Source organism: Helianthus annuus, chromosome 4, assembly GCF_002127325.2.
Source record: "Helianthus annuus cultivar XRQ/B chromosome 4, HanXRQr2.0-SUNRISE, whole genome shotgun sequence".
In the NCBI taxonomy this organism is placed as follows: domain Eukaryota; kingdom Viridiplantae; phylum Streptophyta; class Magnoliopsida; order Asterales; family Asteraceae; genus Helianthus; species Helianthus annuus.
The window spans coordinates 142730863-142749200 of record NC_035436.2 but is presented as its reverse complement, the minus strand read 5'-3'; the positions used below and the strand labels follow the sequence as shown (position 1 = coordinate 142749200).

Below are 18338 nucleotides of genomic sequence, written 5' to 3'. Positions count from 1 at the left end.
TGTGTTGAAAAAAACATTGATGTGTTGGTAAATATAATTTAAACTGTAGAAATTAACCACACATATATAGATAAAAATATTCAATATTTACAAACAAATACCAAAGCAATATGGAAACATTCGTGAACAAATTAAGATTCTTAGTTAAACTAATAAACATCAATCTTACAAACAACCAAATAAAAGTGGTAGTTATAGAAATTTAAATACTAAAACAAACAAAACTAAAAGTGTTTATATGTTACTAATGAGTTATAGAATCTACTAAATCGCTTTCACTCATCAATGTTGAGATGCTCGTATTGGACGACATCAGCCATCAGGTTGATGGCCCAATCGAGCAGGGCGATTTCCGTTGGTGCAATTCCACTTCAAGATTCTCATTCTGTTTGTCTCTGCTTGACGTACGTGCAATTCCACTTTTGTCCCTAGCTCCGCACATTCCTTCTTAACACGCACTTCAACCCCTGTTCTGGCTGCTTGCCTTAACTGATCCAGCTTAGCTAGACGCAACTGAGCTTTCGATAAAATGCTTGATCTGATATTAAAACAAAGAATATATTAATAAACCGTGTGGTGCAAAATTAAAGACAAACAAACAAAGGTTCAACCAAATACATAGATATATTATATAGAGAACATCCATAACCATAAAGTTAAACAAACCTCAGAGAGACTGAATCATCCTCACTGGTGTCTTTGGAGTTCCCCAATAGGCTCTTCTTTTTGTTTGCTTTTGACTTTGGTAAGTAAGCCACCACAACTACAAATTAAAAAAAATAAAGTTTCTTTAAATTGTTTAGCTTTTAGTGCGTGCAATTTTGAAGTTGACTTCATGAGATACAAAATATTACTATGTTTCAGCCCAAAGGCTCCCAAAGGCTCCCAAAGGCTCCCAAAGGCTCCCAAAGGCTCCCAAAGGCTGATACCCTGGGTCGTTAGGGTCTGCTGGATACCCTGAACGTGCACATATCCTGGACAAAGATGCATATCAGAGTAATTTCCAACATCCTTACTGAGATAACGAATCCAAATTGAAAGTTATATTATTTGGACTTTTCGAACTAATCCACATTATACCCTTCAATCAAACCAGTCGGTTTTTCAAACCCAAACTTAACGCGTACTAAATTATGTCACATATTTACCTTGTTCAAATCCTGGGCACCTCATATCTTGCCTCAAAATTTTAGGAGCCGGCCATTGCAAATCATACCATCAACCCTAGACGAACAAAGTATTCAATATCTATTTAACAACAAAAAAGACAAACAAATAGAGAATTATTATATAAAAAAGCGATAATCAAAGCACATACGTTCAAGCTCTTGTTTAAGAGTCGGTTATGATGCCTTTTGTACATATAGCCTCACTTCTTCAACTGGAGTAGTAGGCTTGAAGCTGATCGTCATCCTCACATCCTCACAAAACAACCGACTTTGAATACATATAAGAAACATGCATACGCCGAATTAAAGAACAAAACAACATTTTGAAAAACCGTTTTTACTTGCCATATCTGCAGACTAAAACAAACCCTAGATAACAAATTTCCTTACCATACCATATTTTCATTTCAACAGAGCCATAATCCCTTCTAAATGAAGTAACCATTGTTAATATTTTCAACGTTATGCTACTTTAAGTTGTATATCATGTTTAAAATACCATGCCTGAGAGTTTCCCTCCTATTACATACCAATCCTGTGTCAATAGATTTTATATTTATTTGAATTATAGAAAATCTAATTAAAATATTGCTTTGAAAGCAAGAATTCTTGGAGCCGAGAACCTCATCTCAGTACATTCTTCTGCCAATGTATACATACATTGTATGTCACAAACGCATAACCTTTAGTATAACATTCTGCCAAGAGTGGTTAATTTCATGCAAAACAGTTCAATCAAGGCTATACTTGAATTAGGGGGTGCTTGGCCTAGCTTTTATTTTTTGGGTTATGCTTATATCTTAAAGTAGCTTATAGCTTATCTAATACTAATAAAAAAGCATGATTAATGCCACATGGCATTCTCATACTAAAACAAGAACCTACTTAATGCCACATGGCATTCTCTTATTTAATTTACTAATAATATTATTAATTAATTAATTAATTAATAAATTAATTAATACAAAACAATAAAAAATCCTTAACATCTTAATACTAACAAATATTTTGTCACACCCCAACCAATGGCGGAAACATCGGGATGAGACGAAGTGTGAAGATTGCATGAGACTTCATAACACTATTAGTGACAATATTTAATAAACCAATTTCATTTCATAATTCATTTGTCAACATTACAAAGAAATCAAATAACGTCAAGTTCAAAGGAAAAACTATACTACATAATCAAAATTGATACAACGATTAAACCTAAACGTCTATATGTGTATCTAGGCATCAACGCTACTTCATTTCATAACATCATCATCCTCAACCTGTAACATGTTTAAAATAAAGTTCAACGCAAAAGCAAAGGCGAGTATACAAGTTTAACCATAAGTATAAGTATGAGTATAAAAGTTTAAAACGAATCCACATGGCAACATAGTCTATACGAGATCAACCTAACGTGGCATGCAATATTTCTAGACAACCTCAGTTACGCAAGAAAGTTTAATTAATTCAACATGACCCAAGTTTAAGGGGGGCGGTGCGTTACTCCTATAGCGCTATACATGTCGAAGGGAAGCTCGTGAGAGCTAATGACTAAAACATATCACATAAGTATGGTCCACGTAAGTATCAAGTATCATAACATAGTATTCATGTATAAGGATTGTTTTGTGCATTGCATAAAGAATAAGTTTAAGTGTAGTTTAATAGTAAAACATGTTACACCCCAAAAAGTGGTAAACAAAAACAGGGTTGCGAGTATACTCACAAATTTGCATATGCTTTCTGATTATCGAATGTGACGAAGTTGATGAGGTTAGAAGGTTGAATATGTTCGTGTAGGGATTTAGGAAGTTAAAACACAAGAATATATGTATTCGAAAGTAATCATCCTTTAACACCAAGTACTTGTTCTTGACACTATGAAACCTCAAGGGTTAATGTTTTCATGAGTAATATACTCATTAGAATCGTAACAAGTCTTATGTCTTAGATGATGTTATTCTAATATCTTGACGAATGAACACAAGTCCATCATCAAGGGTTCGAATAGTATATATATGTATAAGTATCATATGTATTATTTAGTCCAATAATCAAGCATGAGGTAGAATATTAATCTTCATTTAGGTACCTCTATTGTGTCATAGAATTGATGTAGGAGGTAGGAAAAACAAGCTTCCATTTAGGTACCTCTTATGGTTCACCACTACACTTGATGTAAAAACATACAAGGAGGGTCATGAACTAAGATCAATACAAGAATAAGAAACATCTACACTATGAGAAATCATCAAGAGATGTGGGGATTTTATGTTGGACAACCCAAGTTAGTCCACAATCACACCTTTATCAAGCTTGAAGCTTGAACACCACTTGTGGGTCAAAAACCCTAAACAAAACATAAAGCATTTGAGGGTTAACCTCTGATTTTGTATGTCTCAACCCTGTTTTTAAGCTTAACTAACCATGGAAGAGGTTATAAGCATAAGGACGTGGGTTTGAGTGAGTTAGACTCAAGTTTAAACAAGTATTGGTAAAGATTAATGAAAACAGTGAACTTTGGAGCCTTTTTGCCGGAGTTCCATGGACTTATTTGCTGTGAATCACCCATGGAATCGAAGCTAAGGAAAATCCAAGCACATAGGAAAAAGAATGAGCTAAAACGGACAAGAAACGAAGAAGTTATGCTAGTTTTAGTGAAGCTTGCTGAATCTGCCCAAAATTCTGATGTTGCTGCGAATTCGGAGTGATTTAGGAGTGACTAGAGAGAGTTGAGAGTGTTTAGAAAAGTGAAAATGGCTTGGAGATGGCTTGGTATTTATAGGGGAGGATTAGGGTTGGATTAGTTGGGTAATTAATACAAGTAGTTGGGGGTTTGGCATTAAAAAAAATAACCAAACACCCTCCACCTGGGTGCGGCCGTGAGGCTGTCAACAACAGCCACAAACATCTTTTTTTTGTGTGTGTGTTACATCTAGATTAAGTAAGATGTCTATTAAGTTACATAAGATTAATGTATCACTTATTTTTGTGGCTGGTGAAAGACTATAAATTAAAGCAAAAGAAAACTACTACTGATGTGGTCGCCAATGCTGTGCCATCTTCTACTTCTTTTATTTTTTTTTCTAAACATATTAATATGCATATTTATAAAGTAACATTTGAAAGAACATCAACTTTCGTTGATGTTTAAGTTTGTTATCATTATATTATACTTTTATTATTATTATTATTATTATTATTATTATTATTATTATTATTATTATTATTATTATTATTATTATTATTATTATTATTATTATTATTATTATTATTATTTTGTTAACATAATTTAACCACGTATTTAATAGTTAACAAGCCCGTAAGCTATGAGCAACCGTATGTCGAGTATCGGTTGCACGTATGCATTCAAGATTGGTAACGTATAACTCAAATGTTGCGACACGTATATGCATGCACGAATATGTAAAGTATAACTTGTATGAAATAATAAATTTTATTACGATCAAGGTCTTGGATTTACAATGATACAACGAAATACGATTACAAGGAACACAAGACTTCCAAAAATAGAAATACAAGACATGTTTTCTAATTAAGGAAAGTACGAAAGGGCAGGGCGTTATAGTCTCCCCTCCTTTAGGAAATTTCGTTCCGAAATTTATTCAAGAGGTAGACTTGAAGAGTTTTGGTAAAAATTTTAGACTTGGAAATTTTGAAACGTTTTGAAAAGTACGAAATCTTGGGAGAATAGTCATAATAGGTTTGTAAAATGATTTGTTTGGCTAGAATGGTTTAGAGGCATAAGCATGGGTGAAACGTGCATAGGTAAAACGATTTTGAATAGCTAAATTTGGAGTTGCTTTACAAATGTATTGTATTTACGAAGGAGGTCTTAATAAAACTGTTTGCAATCGATAAGAGTGAGGTAGGTTATATAGGAAGTTTTAAGGGTAGTATAAAACCACATATTCATAAAATTGCTTTTCGAGTGGAACGAGAAAGTTTGGTATTTTAAATAAAGTATTAACGGCCTACTAAATACGTTTACACAAAAATAAAGAATAGAACGACAATTTTAAAGTTAATGAGATAAGTTAGGATTCGAATGTTTAAATAGGCTTGATTGTGAACGAGGTTTGTATGAAAGAAAAGGATAATGGAGAATAATACGAGTATAGAAATGAACGATTGACTCTTAAAGAATGCAAGCATAAGAATAGCATAAGTGCTGGATAGAAGAAAGTAGCGTGTTAAGAATGAAGTCTCGTCGTGGATAATCGGATATAATGCATTTGTGAGTTGTTTGAATTTTGTATTAGGTCCAAAAGGTCTGCAAAACACTGAATTTTTCATGGCACGTTTTACGAAATTTGGTAACATGGTGAAAACACTTATATATAGGAAGTACCAGTGGCGTATCCACCATGTTTCGTATTCGGTGGCATGTTACGGTCCGTGTCTTACCATACACAGTAGTACACTCCGTGGTTCTCATACGCCTATCACTATAATCCCATGTGCACCCGCGATTATATTGATTGTCGCATGATCCGCACAGCTTGTACTAGGTGTGTATGAATCAGGGTATACATAAATTTGAAAATAAGATTGGGTACGTATAAGAATGTAATATATATATATATATATATAGGCAAGTCCATGCTTAAGTATATATAGGACCCACGTAAGCGAATTTCTCGGATTCCGCTCGCGTACGGGTACGAATGTATGAATCATGAATATGAATGAAAGTATAAGCATGAGTATAAGTGTAAGTATGAATACGCATGTGAATGTATGTATAGACATAAACGTATGAGTATACATATAAGCATGAAACATATGAATATAAGTAAAGGCATGAAACGTATGAGTATAAGTATGAATACGATTATAAGTATAAGCATAAAATGTATTGTTATGAATATGAGTGCTAGTGGGAATACTAAGGATTGCGTATATAGTATTAATTGAAACATACAAATTTAAGCATGTAAAAGTGCTCAAAAGATTGAGCATGTAAATACGAATGATAAAAATGAAATTGTCGCAATGAAACGACTAAAACGTGTATGATGATATGCATGTATAGTGGTTTAAACGAAACGTTGTTTTTTTTTTTTGAATCAAAATAGATCGAGTTTGATTTGGAAGGTAGGATATAGTTTGCATATGTAAGAGGATATAAAGTACTCAATGGCTAAGCATAATGTATTTTGTAATGAATGGGAATGTTATTTTTGTTTTAAAGGAGTTTACGTAATCCGAAGATGGTCGGTCTCCATGAAGTCTTCTTGCCCACGTGTTTTGTAAATTAGTGTAGAAAAAAGGTTTTCGATAAAAAGTAAGTTCGTTTCATCAAACGAGAAATTATGAATTTAGGAGGTTCTTGTGAAAACGAGGATCCTTAGAAAAGAAATTTAGCAAAAGGACTTTAAAAGTTTTAACAAATGATTTGTTGATGTTGAAAAGAGTATTTGGTAAACGATCATATAACATCTATAAGATCTTATAAGTAATTTGAGAAAGGTTGGTTTGATTTCGATTAAGAATGGAAGTCTCTAGCATGATGATATAACATGTGCGTGTTTTAGTGATTAAGTTGAATATGAAGTTCATGGGCCAGGGGTTCATTTGACCGATTAAATTGATAGGTAGCATTCCGTAAGGTTTTGAAATTCAGGTAATAAAACATTTTAAGACATGATTAAGAATCTCGTGTATATGAGTTGAGTGAAAATAGATTGTAGTATAGAAAGTACGCTTGATAAAACAATGTATTTTGAAATCGGTATAAGTAGATATTTTGAAAAAATGATAACGAATTTACGTATAAAATACGATCGAGTTTACATAATAAGATATTTTGAAGATACGTTTTGGCAACGATCACCTAGGTAAGGGAATCACCCCTAACTCGTTGGTGAGGTCGTTTTAAGAAAAAGGGAGTAGAGTTAATCGTCAAGGTAAGGAAATCACTCCTAACTCGATGATATGTCTCCACTTGTCGTTACAAGGAATATGAATTTAAATTACATGAAATCATGCATATGTATAAATGTATGGAAAAGATTCAATATGTTGTGTGTGTGAAAAAAGAATATCGGGAGTAAATTTAAATTTAAAAAAAAATGGCATCGTATAAGATAAATAATAGAAACACATGTTTGATTAAAATTTGGATGGTTCCAATGCGGAACTTTGACTAACCAAAGTGGTCGAAAAGTCTTTCGAGTTTGAGGAGCATGCTTTGGCCTAATAGGTGAAATACTCTCGTCGACAAGTCGGTTAACGGTATTCACCCTTCCGGTTACTACATATCCCCAAATCAATTGAAATTTCGAGACTTTGCGGGATTAATGAAAATCAAGGAGTGGAACCAGTCGACAAGGTGCGGGTTTCACCCCTAACTTGGCGATTTAGTATCCTAAGTGTGGTTGGTACTCGTCGGGTCAAAATTTAATTTCAACACTTTGACGAGAGTCCACTAGAATTAGAAATTTGAATTCCTCCATCAAGGTGAGGATTTCACTCCTAACTTGATGGTGAATTTCGTGTAAGAAAAGAAAAGTAGAAGGATTGAGAGTCATTCACCAAATTGTGGGTTTCACGCCTATTTTGGTGAAGTCGTCTCGTTTGTGTATTACGAGTAGTATGATTTTAGTATACACGAGTAAAAGACGCATCTTCAAAATAATAATAACAAGTATAAGCATAATAAGTATCTCAAGAAATAATACGTAAAAGATATTTCAAGGGTAGCACATGAAGGATGGAATGATACCACAAGTATTAACAAACAAAACAAGTATTAACACAAAAGTGACATATATGTTAAAAAGGCCAAAAGCAAATAAATAAGGAGTAAATAATGTATCATGCAAGTGGTTCAAGCAAAACATAAGAATAAGGCTCTAGAACTATAGACTAGGTAAAAATCATAGCAATTCTACCTAATTCCCTATAGTTATGGCTCTGATACCAATCTGTCACACCCCAACCAATGGCGGAAACATCGGGATGAGACGAAGTGTGAAGATTGCTAGAGACTTCATAACACTATTAGTGACAATATTTAATAAACCAATTTCATTTCATAATTCATTTGTCAACATTACAAAGAAATCAAATAACGTCAAGTTCAAAGGAAAAACTATACAACATAATCAAAATTGATACAACGATTAAACCTAAACGTCTATATGTGTATCTAGGCATCAACGCTACTTCATTTCATAGCATCATCATCCTCAACCTGTAGCATGTTTAAAATAAAGTTCAATGCAAAAGCAAAGGCGAGTATACAAGTTTAAGCATAAGTATAAGTATGAGTATAAAAGTTTAAAACGAATCCACATGGCAACATAGTCTATACGAGATCAACCTAACGTGGCATGCAATATTTCTAGCCAACCTCAGTTTACGCAAGAAAGTTTAATTAATTCAACATGACCCAAGTTTAAGGGGGGCGGTGCGTTACTCCTATAGCGCTATACATGTCGAAGGGAAGCTCGTGAGAGCTAATGACTAAAACATATCACATAAGTATGGTCCACGTAAGTATCAAGTATCATAACATAGTATTCATGTATAAGGATTGTTTTGTGCATTGCATAAAGAATAAGTTTAAGTGTAGTTTAATAGTAAAACATGTTACACCCCAAAAAGTGGTAAACATAAAAACGGGGTTGCGAGTATACTCACAAATTTGCATATGCTTTCCGATTATCGAATGTGACGAAGTTGATGAGGTTAGAAGGTTGAATATGTTCGTGTAGGGATTTAGGAAGTTAAAACACAAGAATATATGTATTCGAAAGCAATCATCCTTTAACACCAAGTACTTGTTCTTGACACTATGAAACCTCAAGGGTTAATGTTTTCATGTGTAATATACTCATTAGAATCGTAACAAGTCTTACGTCTTAGATGATGTTATTCTAATATCTTGACGAATGAACACAAGTCCATCATCAAGGGTTCGAATAGTATATATATGTATAAATATCATATGTATTATTTAGTCCAATAATCAAGCATGAGGTAGAAGATAAATCTTCATTTAGGTACCTCTATTGTCTCATAGAATTCATGTAGGAGGTAGGAAAAACAAGCTTCCATTTAGGTACCTCTTATGGTTCACCACTACACTTGATGTAAAAACATACAAGGAGGGTCATGAACTAAGATCAATACAAGAATAAGAAACATCTACACTATGAGAAATCATCAAGAGATGTGGGGATTTTATGTTGGACAACCCAAGTTAGTCCACAATCACACCTTTATCAAGCTTGAAGCTTGAACACCACTTGTGGGTCAAAAACCCTAAACAAAACATAAAGCATTTGAGGGTTAACCTCTGATTTTGTTTGTCTCAACCCCGTTTTTAAGCTTAACTAACCATGGAAGAGGTTATAAGCATAAGGACGTGGGTTTGAGTGAGTTAGACTCAAGTTTAAACAAGTATTGGTAAAGATTAATGAAAACAGTGAACTTTGGAGCCTTTTTGCCGGAGTTCCAGGGACTTATTTGCTGTGAATAATCCATGAAATCGAAGCTAAGGAAAATCCAAGCACATAGGAAAAAGAATGAGCTAAAACGGACAAGAAACGAAGAAGTTATGCTAGTTTTAGTGAAGCTTGCTGAATCTGCCCAAAATTCTGATGTTGCTGCGAATTTAGAGTGATTTGGGAGTGATTAGAGAGAGTTGAGAGTGTTTAGAAAAGTGAAAATGGCTTGGAGATGGCTTGGTATTTATAGGGTAGGATTAGGGTTGGATTAGTTGGGTAATTAATACAAGTAGTTGGGGGTTTGGCATTAAAAAAAACAACCAAACACCCTCCACATGGGTGCGGCCGTGAGGCTGTCAACAACAGCCACAAACATCTTTTTTTTGTGTGTGTGTTACATCTAGATTAAGTAAGATGTCTATTAAGTTACATAAGATTAATGTATCACTTATTTTTGTGGCTGGTGAAAGACTATAAATTAAAGCAAAAGAAAACTACTACTGATGTGGTCGCCAATGCTGTGCCATCTTCTACTTCTTTTATTTTTTTTTTTCTAAACATATTAATATGCATATTTATAAAGTAACATTTGAAAGAACATCAACTTTCGTTGATGTTTAAGTTTGTTATCATTATATTATACTTTTATTATTATTATTATTATTATTATTATTATTATTATTATTTTGTTAACATAATTTAACCACGTATTTAACAGTTAACAAGCCCGTAAGCTATGAGCAACCGTATGTCGAGTATCGGTTGCACGTATGCATTCAAGATTGGTAACGTATAACCCAAATGTTGCGATACGTATAAGCATGCACGAATATGTAAAGTATAGCTTGTATGAAATAATAAATTTTATTACGATCAAGGTCTCGGATTTACAACGATACAACGAGATACGATTACAAGGAACACAAGACTTCCAAAAATAGAAATACAAGACACGTTTTCTAATTAAGGAAAGTACGAAAGGGCAGGGCGTTACATATTTTATTGTTTACTTAGATAATGATTATTTACTTTTAACTTATCTAAAATATATAGTTAGTTATTAGTAACAACTCTACTTATAATAAACAATTTCAAATAATGTCAATGTAACAACATCTTCTTATTCTTTAAAAGGATTTTTTACTATATGTTAAACATCTATTAAATAAATTACAATTTTATATTATAAGAATAAAAATGGTAAAGAATAGGTTAATCCGATATTTCAAAATCGGTTTACTTCCATGCTTTGAAAACGCTTTTAATGTTATTAGACCCGTGTAATAAAGGGGTTTAAGGATAAAATATCTTCATAATAATTTTGATTCAAGTTTATACTCACCGGATGTCCTAAATGAAGTTATATTTTTAGGCTTTCCAAACGACTCATATTATCCGGAAGTAATATTGGCACTTAAACGTTTATCCCTAGATATCTTTTAATACCGCCAAATAGAAGGATTCTGTTTAAATTGAAAAGAAGACAGTTTCCTCCCACCCTATGTTTTGCCATGACGATAAATAAAAGTATAGGACAGTTTTTATGTAAAGTTGGTTTGTTTCTAAAAGAATCGGTTTTTACACATGACCAACTGTTGCGTCATCTATGGTAAAAATTTCACTTATGTAAATTTTTGTAGAGAATATGAATTTAAATAATTTATAAATTTATATCTTTAAACCCGTGTAGTACACGGGTCTAATAATCTAGTTTTCTATTATTTGATAAGCTCTTTTTAAGTGTTTGGATTAGCTTATAGCTTATTTTCTATCATTCTTCAAATAAGCTAAAGAAGCATCTTCAAATAAGCTTCTTCAAATTAGCTTATATAAGCTAATAAGCATAAGCTTAAAAAACTAAACCAAACCAAGTTAAGCTTATTTTGTAAAAAAAAAAAAAAAAAAAAAAAAAAAAAAAAAAAAAAAAAAAAAAAGCTAAGTAGGCAATGAAAAGAGATATTGAATATATATTGTTCCTTTTAAAATTCAATAAATTTAATGTAAACTGGTAGTCCTCACCTATTGTATCCACCAATAGACATCTGAAAGCACACACTTTGTCACCTTCTCGTACAACCATTGTCTAACCATCTTTGGTTCCTGATCATCCCAAAACTAAATTGATTTAGAATTAAAGGCTAGTTTGCTTCTTTTAGAATTAAATGCTCACCAAATCTTACAATAGAAGATACGACGGTCGTTTTGGCCACTCTCTATCCTATATTCACCATCTAATATCAAAGCTAAACCAGAAGCAAGCTGATTATGGTTGTCATCAGCCATTGGTAAAGCAAAAAAAAGTCACACAAAGTGACTCCTAAATCAGTAGCCTTTGGTAAAACAAGAAAAAAAGTCACATAAATTGTCACAACCCCCGACCCCTATCCCGAGAGCGGGCGATCGTGAGCCAGTTTCGGTGGTATCGGTGTTTATCTAGTTTGGCAGCGGAATTTTTATCAGTACCGTAGTTAGGAAATATTTTATCAGAGTAAAACCACCATATTTTCATAATATTAAACACATGGGTAAAACCCAAGTTTTCAGTATACACACTTTCATAGGAATAAATCATATTTTATTTAATAAAAACATCTATTTTATTTTAGGTAACTTTATAGCCACTTTTTCAAGTCTTTAGTGCTCTCCAGCTGGCTTTTATTGGCTTCACACTAAGTTACCTGAAACACGTGTTTAAAAACATTTTATCAGCCGGAAATACTGGTGAGTGAATCCCAGTTTAATCAAGTTTAAATAAAAATATTTCACAGTGAACAGTATTGAGGGCGCATCCGCAATTACATTTGTTTCCAAGTTATATCAATTACCACCACACGGTAATGTCGTTTCCACTTATGGTCATGTTACTCCTTTACCAGGTGGTAACAAATTTTGTATACAAAACCCCAAATTTACCGACTGTAATTGTATTCTTACAAATACTCAATAACTGTTATTCGCATGGAAAGAAATTTAAGGTTTTGTAAAACAGTTAACAAAAAGAGGATTACTCACATTGGTATTATAGGGCTTTCCTTTGTGATTCCCTGGTTATATTCTAATTAAATAAACAATGCACATGCGTTAGTATAATAACCCATTTAACATTAGTAATACCCTCCCCGAGACGGCATTCCAACGACTACATCGGGCACAACCACGACAGCTGTTACGGAACCCTAGATCAATCGGGCAGAGTATCTAATAGGTATCCAGGGGTTATGATACTTACAACGAGGCAGAGCTTCGCTAATTAGGGAGTATTATACCCGTGTATAATGCCTATTACTCAGAGATTCGTTGAGGAGAAAGAAAATGAACGAGTAGACTGAAGGCCCGATGCCTCCTTTATATAGGACTGGTTTCTGGTTCTCTCGCGGCCCGCGTAAAGAACAGGCAAGGCTTACGCGGCCCGCGTCAATACTGGGTCAACGCGTAGCTTGTCCTGGTCATGATCTAGCCTCGCCACGATGATGACACGTGTCATCACCGGGCTGCGCCACCAATTGGGACACTCGCGGCACGTGTAAACTAACGATGTGGCCTTACGCGGCCCGCCTGAACTAAAGAAATGAATGAGATCAGGTTTCAACCCTCATACCGCCCGCGTAAGAATTGGGGTGGGTCTACGCGGCCCGCCTCAACTTACTTTTTCTTGTTTTCCATTTATTTTTAATACTATATTATAATTCGGGCTCGATTTTCACGTATGGGATGTATTTCAGAAAGTGTAGGGGTGTCAGGGGTGTTTTAGGAGGGTTGTTATATTTTGGGTACAACTCCTGGATTATTTAATAAAATATCTAGTGCACTCACATTAAGTATAGTGACCCAATTTAACTTTATCCCTACGTCATGAGACAGAACCCCAACGAATTTAGGCAGAGCCTTAACATACGCTACGGGGTCCTACGTCAGTCGGACAGGGTATCAGTGATCAGGGGCTACAATACTTAAAATGGGGCAGGGCATTATTATAGGTTTATTACTAAAAATAAAGATATGCATATGAGCATATAAATAGCCAGAGATATGAGGAAAATTGTGAGCCCTTACTAAGTGTCCCATGCATCTATATATACCATTTAGTAAGCTTAAAGTTCACGCAATTGTTGATCTGTTGTCTTTTAATAAAGCCACGTATTCTCCCCTAATTAATTCTTTTGTCCACGTATAGAACTTTTAAAATTTTAAAGTCTTATGCATTTCAATTGTGAGATATTAATTATTGTATTAATATATATATATATATATATATATATTATTCCATACGTGGATGAAGATTATGGTTATTATTATTATTATTAATTTATATATTATAATTAGTTTAACTACTTCACTCATTTGACAAGTATAACTTATAAAATATGACGTTTTATAAAACAATGAATATGTCATTAGAACGAGAATAATTTTATCTACATTTTGAACCAAGTTTTATTAAAAACAGGGTAGCTTCATATATAATGTATTTTTATAAGTTAATTATTAAATGGTTCCTACGCTTGCCCAAAATACCTCATATTTCCATTGGTCAACTTACCCATGATGCATCCTTTTAATAACATAAGTTTTTATATAATTTATATAAATAAAAATTTTGGGAATGTTACATAAATTGACTCCTTAATCGCTAACAATCGCCCTTACACTTACACTTCAACCATCATGTATTGATTCACCAAGCATGAAATAACAACAGAATATTAAAAGCTTAGATTAATCATCAAGTTTCACCCTGCAATTACAGAACAGGAATCACAGATACACAACCAAATTCATATAACTCATATTAGTTATACTCAAGAAATTTTAACAACATAATCAGCAAGATTATGAATTGCACTTGGCTCATACAAAGAAAGTCTAGAGCATGAATTTTTTTCAAGTTAAAACACAAACAACTAAAATATAAGTCTCACATTCCCTCAAGAATTCATCAATTGAAAGTTCCAATTAGGGATGAGCTCGGTACCGTTCGGTACCAAACCGGTACCGGTAACAGTACCGAAAATCCCCAAAAGTGGGTACCGGTACCGAAAAAGTACCCGGTTCAGTAATTTTGGTACGGGTACCGGGAACGATTTGCTCAACATTCCCTCAAGAATTCATCAACTGAAAGTTCCAATTAGGGATGAGCTCGGTACCATTCGTTACCGAACCGGTACCGGTACCAGTACCGAAAATCCCCAAAAGTGGATACCGGTACCGAAAAAGTACTCGGTTCAGTAATTTCAGTACCGGTACCGGGAACGATTTGCTCATACCTAGTTCCAATCATCCGGAAATCATCATCTTTACACAAATTTCATCAAAAACTAAAACAAATAAGATTAGCCGTGTTAGTAAAAAAAATAAGAAAATAACAAATCACTAACTAATATATTGGGCGAAAACATAAATTCATATTTCATTTAAGTTATCCACAACACTGAAACCCTAAATTAAAAAATTTACAGATCATGAAGACATTAACGAAATCAATCCGTACCGAACACATATCACCTTAATCGTACCGAGTGCATACATTTCAATAAATTGAAAAAAAATTTACGCCGTTATGGATTGAATAATAACTGAGAAAAAATTACTGAAATTACGGTTTGAAATAGGATTTGACCTGTGCCATAATTTGGGAACTTTACGATGAAGCGGCTTCGTGGTAACTTGCTTGCAAATGCACCATTTGGGAACTGAACTGAACCTACCGGGTGGTCCAAACCTTATAGCCGCCCATGTGTCAGCCTTCACACGCATCCCTAATATTACCTTGTCGTGGCTTAAGAAAATAACCTCGAAACCCTAGCCCCCGATCAGGTCCTATCTCTAACTCACTTTTTTACTCTGGTTCTCTCCTTGCAAATGTAAATAAGGCAGGATAATGAAAGTTTAGGATGAGGAGCGGGTTTCAAAATTTGGATGCAATGAAATAGATTTTGGCCTCCAAAACTTCATTGTGTAGAGACGAAGAACAATGAGAGAGAGAATTGAGAGTAAGGTTTCTGCGAGCTTTTGAAAATTAGAAACTTGTGTGAATGGAGAATGATAGCCATCTGATTGTGCTTTGAGTGGACGGTGGATGAGATATTTGGGATTAGTATCTGTGTGGTGTGTTTTCTGGCTGAGGGTTTTTTTTTTTGAGCAGCATCTCGGTCAGGGCTATAGATGACCAAAGCTCGAAAGAAGTGGGATTCGAACCTGAGCACTTCCGAGCAGGAACCCACAAGGTGGTAAACCTTCCCACCTCCATTGCAACCACTGGGCTACAACATCAGTTGGACCAAAAGCTTTATCTATTAATGTGAATAATGAGTGTACATTATGTATTAAATGAATTTTAAGGGAAGTGGCAAATGACCTAAGTTGCCCTTTCAATATATATATATATATTATATATAGTATATATGTATATATATGTACATATTATGTTATATACAAAAGTTTGAAAAAATAAATTATTATAATAGAATAAATTATGATTTTGGCCCCTGTGATTATATCACTTTTACCCTTTTAGCTCAAAAATATTTTTTTATCATCTGAGCCCCTAACTCGTTCGTTCTGTCTTGTTTGCTACTGTTGGTACAGCTGGCCAACACTGCACAACATGTCGTAGTCTGGTAAGCTTTATTATCAACTACTGGAAGCATATAAACCCGCTTGACCGATCTACACTCTGAACACATATAAACCCGCTTGACCGATATAAACTCGATGTTCATTCTGTCTTGTTTGCTGCTGTTGGTACAGCTGGCCAGCGTTGCACAACATGTCGTATATTGGTAAGCTTTATTATCAACTACAGCAAGAAGTTACAGCCACATATGAGGTCATATGCACTGATAATACACTCTGAACGCTTTCAACCCGCTTGACCGATCTGACTTGTTCTCTTTTTACCTTATTTTTCTTGTTAAAATACAAGCCAAACCATAAAAGGGTGGGGGCATGTAACACCTCGAAAATTCATGTCCAATATCATATCGACACGTGTCATGGACTTAAAACGTGTAAAGGAATGAATTAGAGGGACTAAAGTTGACAAACGGGGAATCTATGTGTGTAAAAGGATTCAAAATGTCAAGGATGAATAAATATGTCTTTCAATAACCCTACATGATGTAAATACCCTTAAACGAATAAATTATGGATCATACGAAGCTAATCGTGAAAGAAAGTGAGGAATTACAAACTACAGGGGCTAAATGTGTTAACATGTTTAAAGTATACCTCTGAGTGATCTTTTAGCAGACCCGAAGCTTTGTAATGATAAATTATACTCACAAGAATGTGTGATAAAAATTTCACGAGGTTTCAATAAAGTATGAGGAAGTTATGACAATATTCGTATACGAGGGGTTAAAAGCATCAATATTGAAATTTAAGACTTTTCGGTGAAGGTATAAATAACTGGGGACTAAACAAAGTTGGTTTATGACTTGGGGTCCTTAAAAGTTAAGTTTGGGGGTTTATAGTGCAAGAAATGAGCTTAAAATCAAGTTTGGAAGGACCAGGCACCAAATATGCAATATTTGAAACTTTGTAACCGGATCAGAGTGGCCACGCGGGGCGCGTAAGATCCTTATGGATCCTTACGCGGGGCGCGTAAGATCCTTATGGATCCTTACGCGGGCCACCTCAGCATGCCAGATGCAGAAAAACATCACAGGTGTCTGTACAGCCGGTTTAACCGACTTAGAAACGTGGTTTTTCATACCTGGAGCTTGTTTGATGGTTTTAAAGGGTGTAGGGACACTTGGAATGATCCCATAACATCCCTAGACTTGTTTGGCATGATCAATTGATCCAAGAAACCTATATAAGGCAATGAAGTTGTGATCTTCAATTGCTCATTCACTTGTAAAGTTCACAACACACTTCCTGGAGGTTCCTGGAGCTCAAGCATCCTTCCTAGTGATTCTTAGTTGTGCTTAGGACTATTGTAAGTATGCTTAACCTCCTTTGATTCAGTTTTGCTTAGTTTATTAGCGTTTAGTCAAACCGTCGTAATTAAGGTTTGACTTCGTCATTAATCTTAATTGCTCCAGTCAAATTTCATTATAAAAGTACCTATGAGTTGGTAATTATGTGGGCATTAAACCCTAAAAGGTCTCTCTCTGATTCCCACTCTAATCAGGTCAATTGTCGAGTCAAACTTAATTATAAAAAGTCAACAGAAAGCTAATTTCCAAATAAATGCATAATTAGCAATGTAGAAGCTATGCAACCTGTTTTGACATTAATATAACTTGGTAACTAATGTAAGAACATGTCTAAACATGTTCAACTCGACAAATTTTAGTTTAAGCTTGGTTCGGAATCAAAAGTCGCATAGTTTGACGTATGCTTTGACTTTCAGTTCTGACCCGTTTGAGCATGAATTAGGAATGCCTTAGAGCTTTATTAAGACCAAGTTACTTATAAGTATAACCCTCTGAGATTATACAACTTGGTTCATTGGTTATCCAATTCATATGCATGATTCCGTTAAATGCTTAAATGTTGACTATTATGCCCTTTTGAACTTAAAACATGATTTTTGATAAAGTGAAAGAATAGAAACCTTCACTACTGATTAATAAACTTGTCCCTAGAATTTGACATCAGTTTGAGGTCTAGATTAAGAGTTATGCTCATTAGCGTAATTAAGAAGCTTTTAAGTAAATAAACCGCAGAATTAGCATATAGCCTATCTAAA

The 18338-nt window shown here is 34.3% G+C and overlaps 1 protein-coding gene across 3 annotated transcripts; it reads right to left on the bottom strand.

Annotated features, from left to right (window-relative positions):
• Positions 1-123: 123 nt before the first annotated feature.
• On the bottom strand, positions 124-15732 carry LOC110936761. 3 transcript variants are annotated; one of them, XM_035989020.1, is made up of 7 exons: positions 15261-15725; positions 11663-11743; positions 1319-1437; positions 1149-1175; positions 855-974; positions 667-763; positions 124-538 (listed from the first exon to the last, which is right to left on the bottom strand). In XM_035989020.1, the coding sequence occupies exons 4-7, from the start codon at positions 1171-1173 to the stop codon at positions 313-315; spliced, it is 468 nt and encodes a 155-aa protein (XP_035844913.1). In that variant the 5' UTR covers positions 1174-1175; positions 1319-1437; positions 11663-11743; positions 15261-15725; the 3' UTR covers positions 124-312. The 3 variants fall into 3 exon arrangements, with proteins under 3 accessions (XP_035844913.1, XP_035844912.1, XP_035844914.1); XM_035989019.1 differs by having other exon boundaries at positions 1149-1224; positions 15261-15724; XM_035989021.1 differs by lacking the exon at positions 855-974 and having other exon boundaries at positions 1149-1224; positions 15261-15732.
• Positions 15733-18338: the final 2606 nt, after the last annotated feature.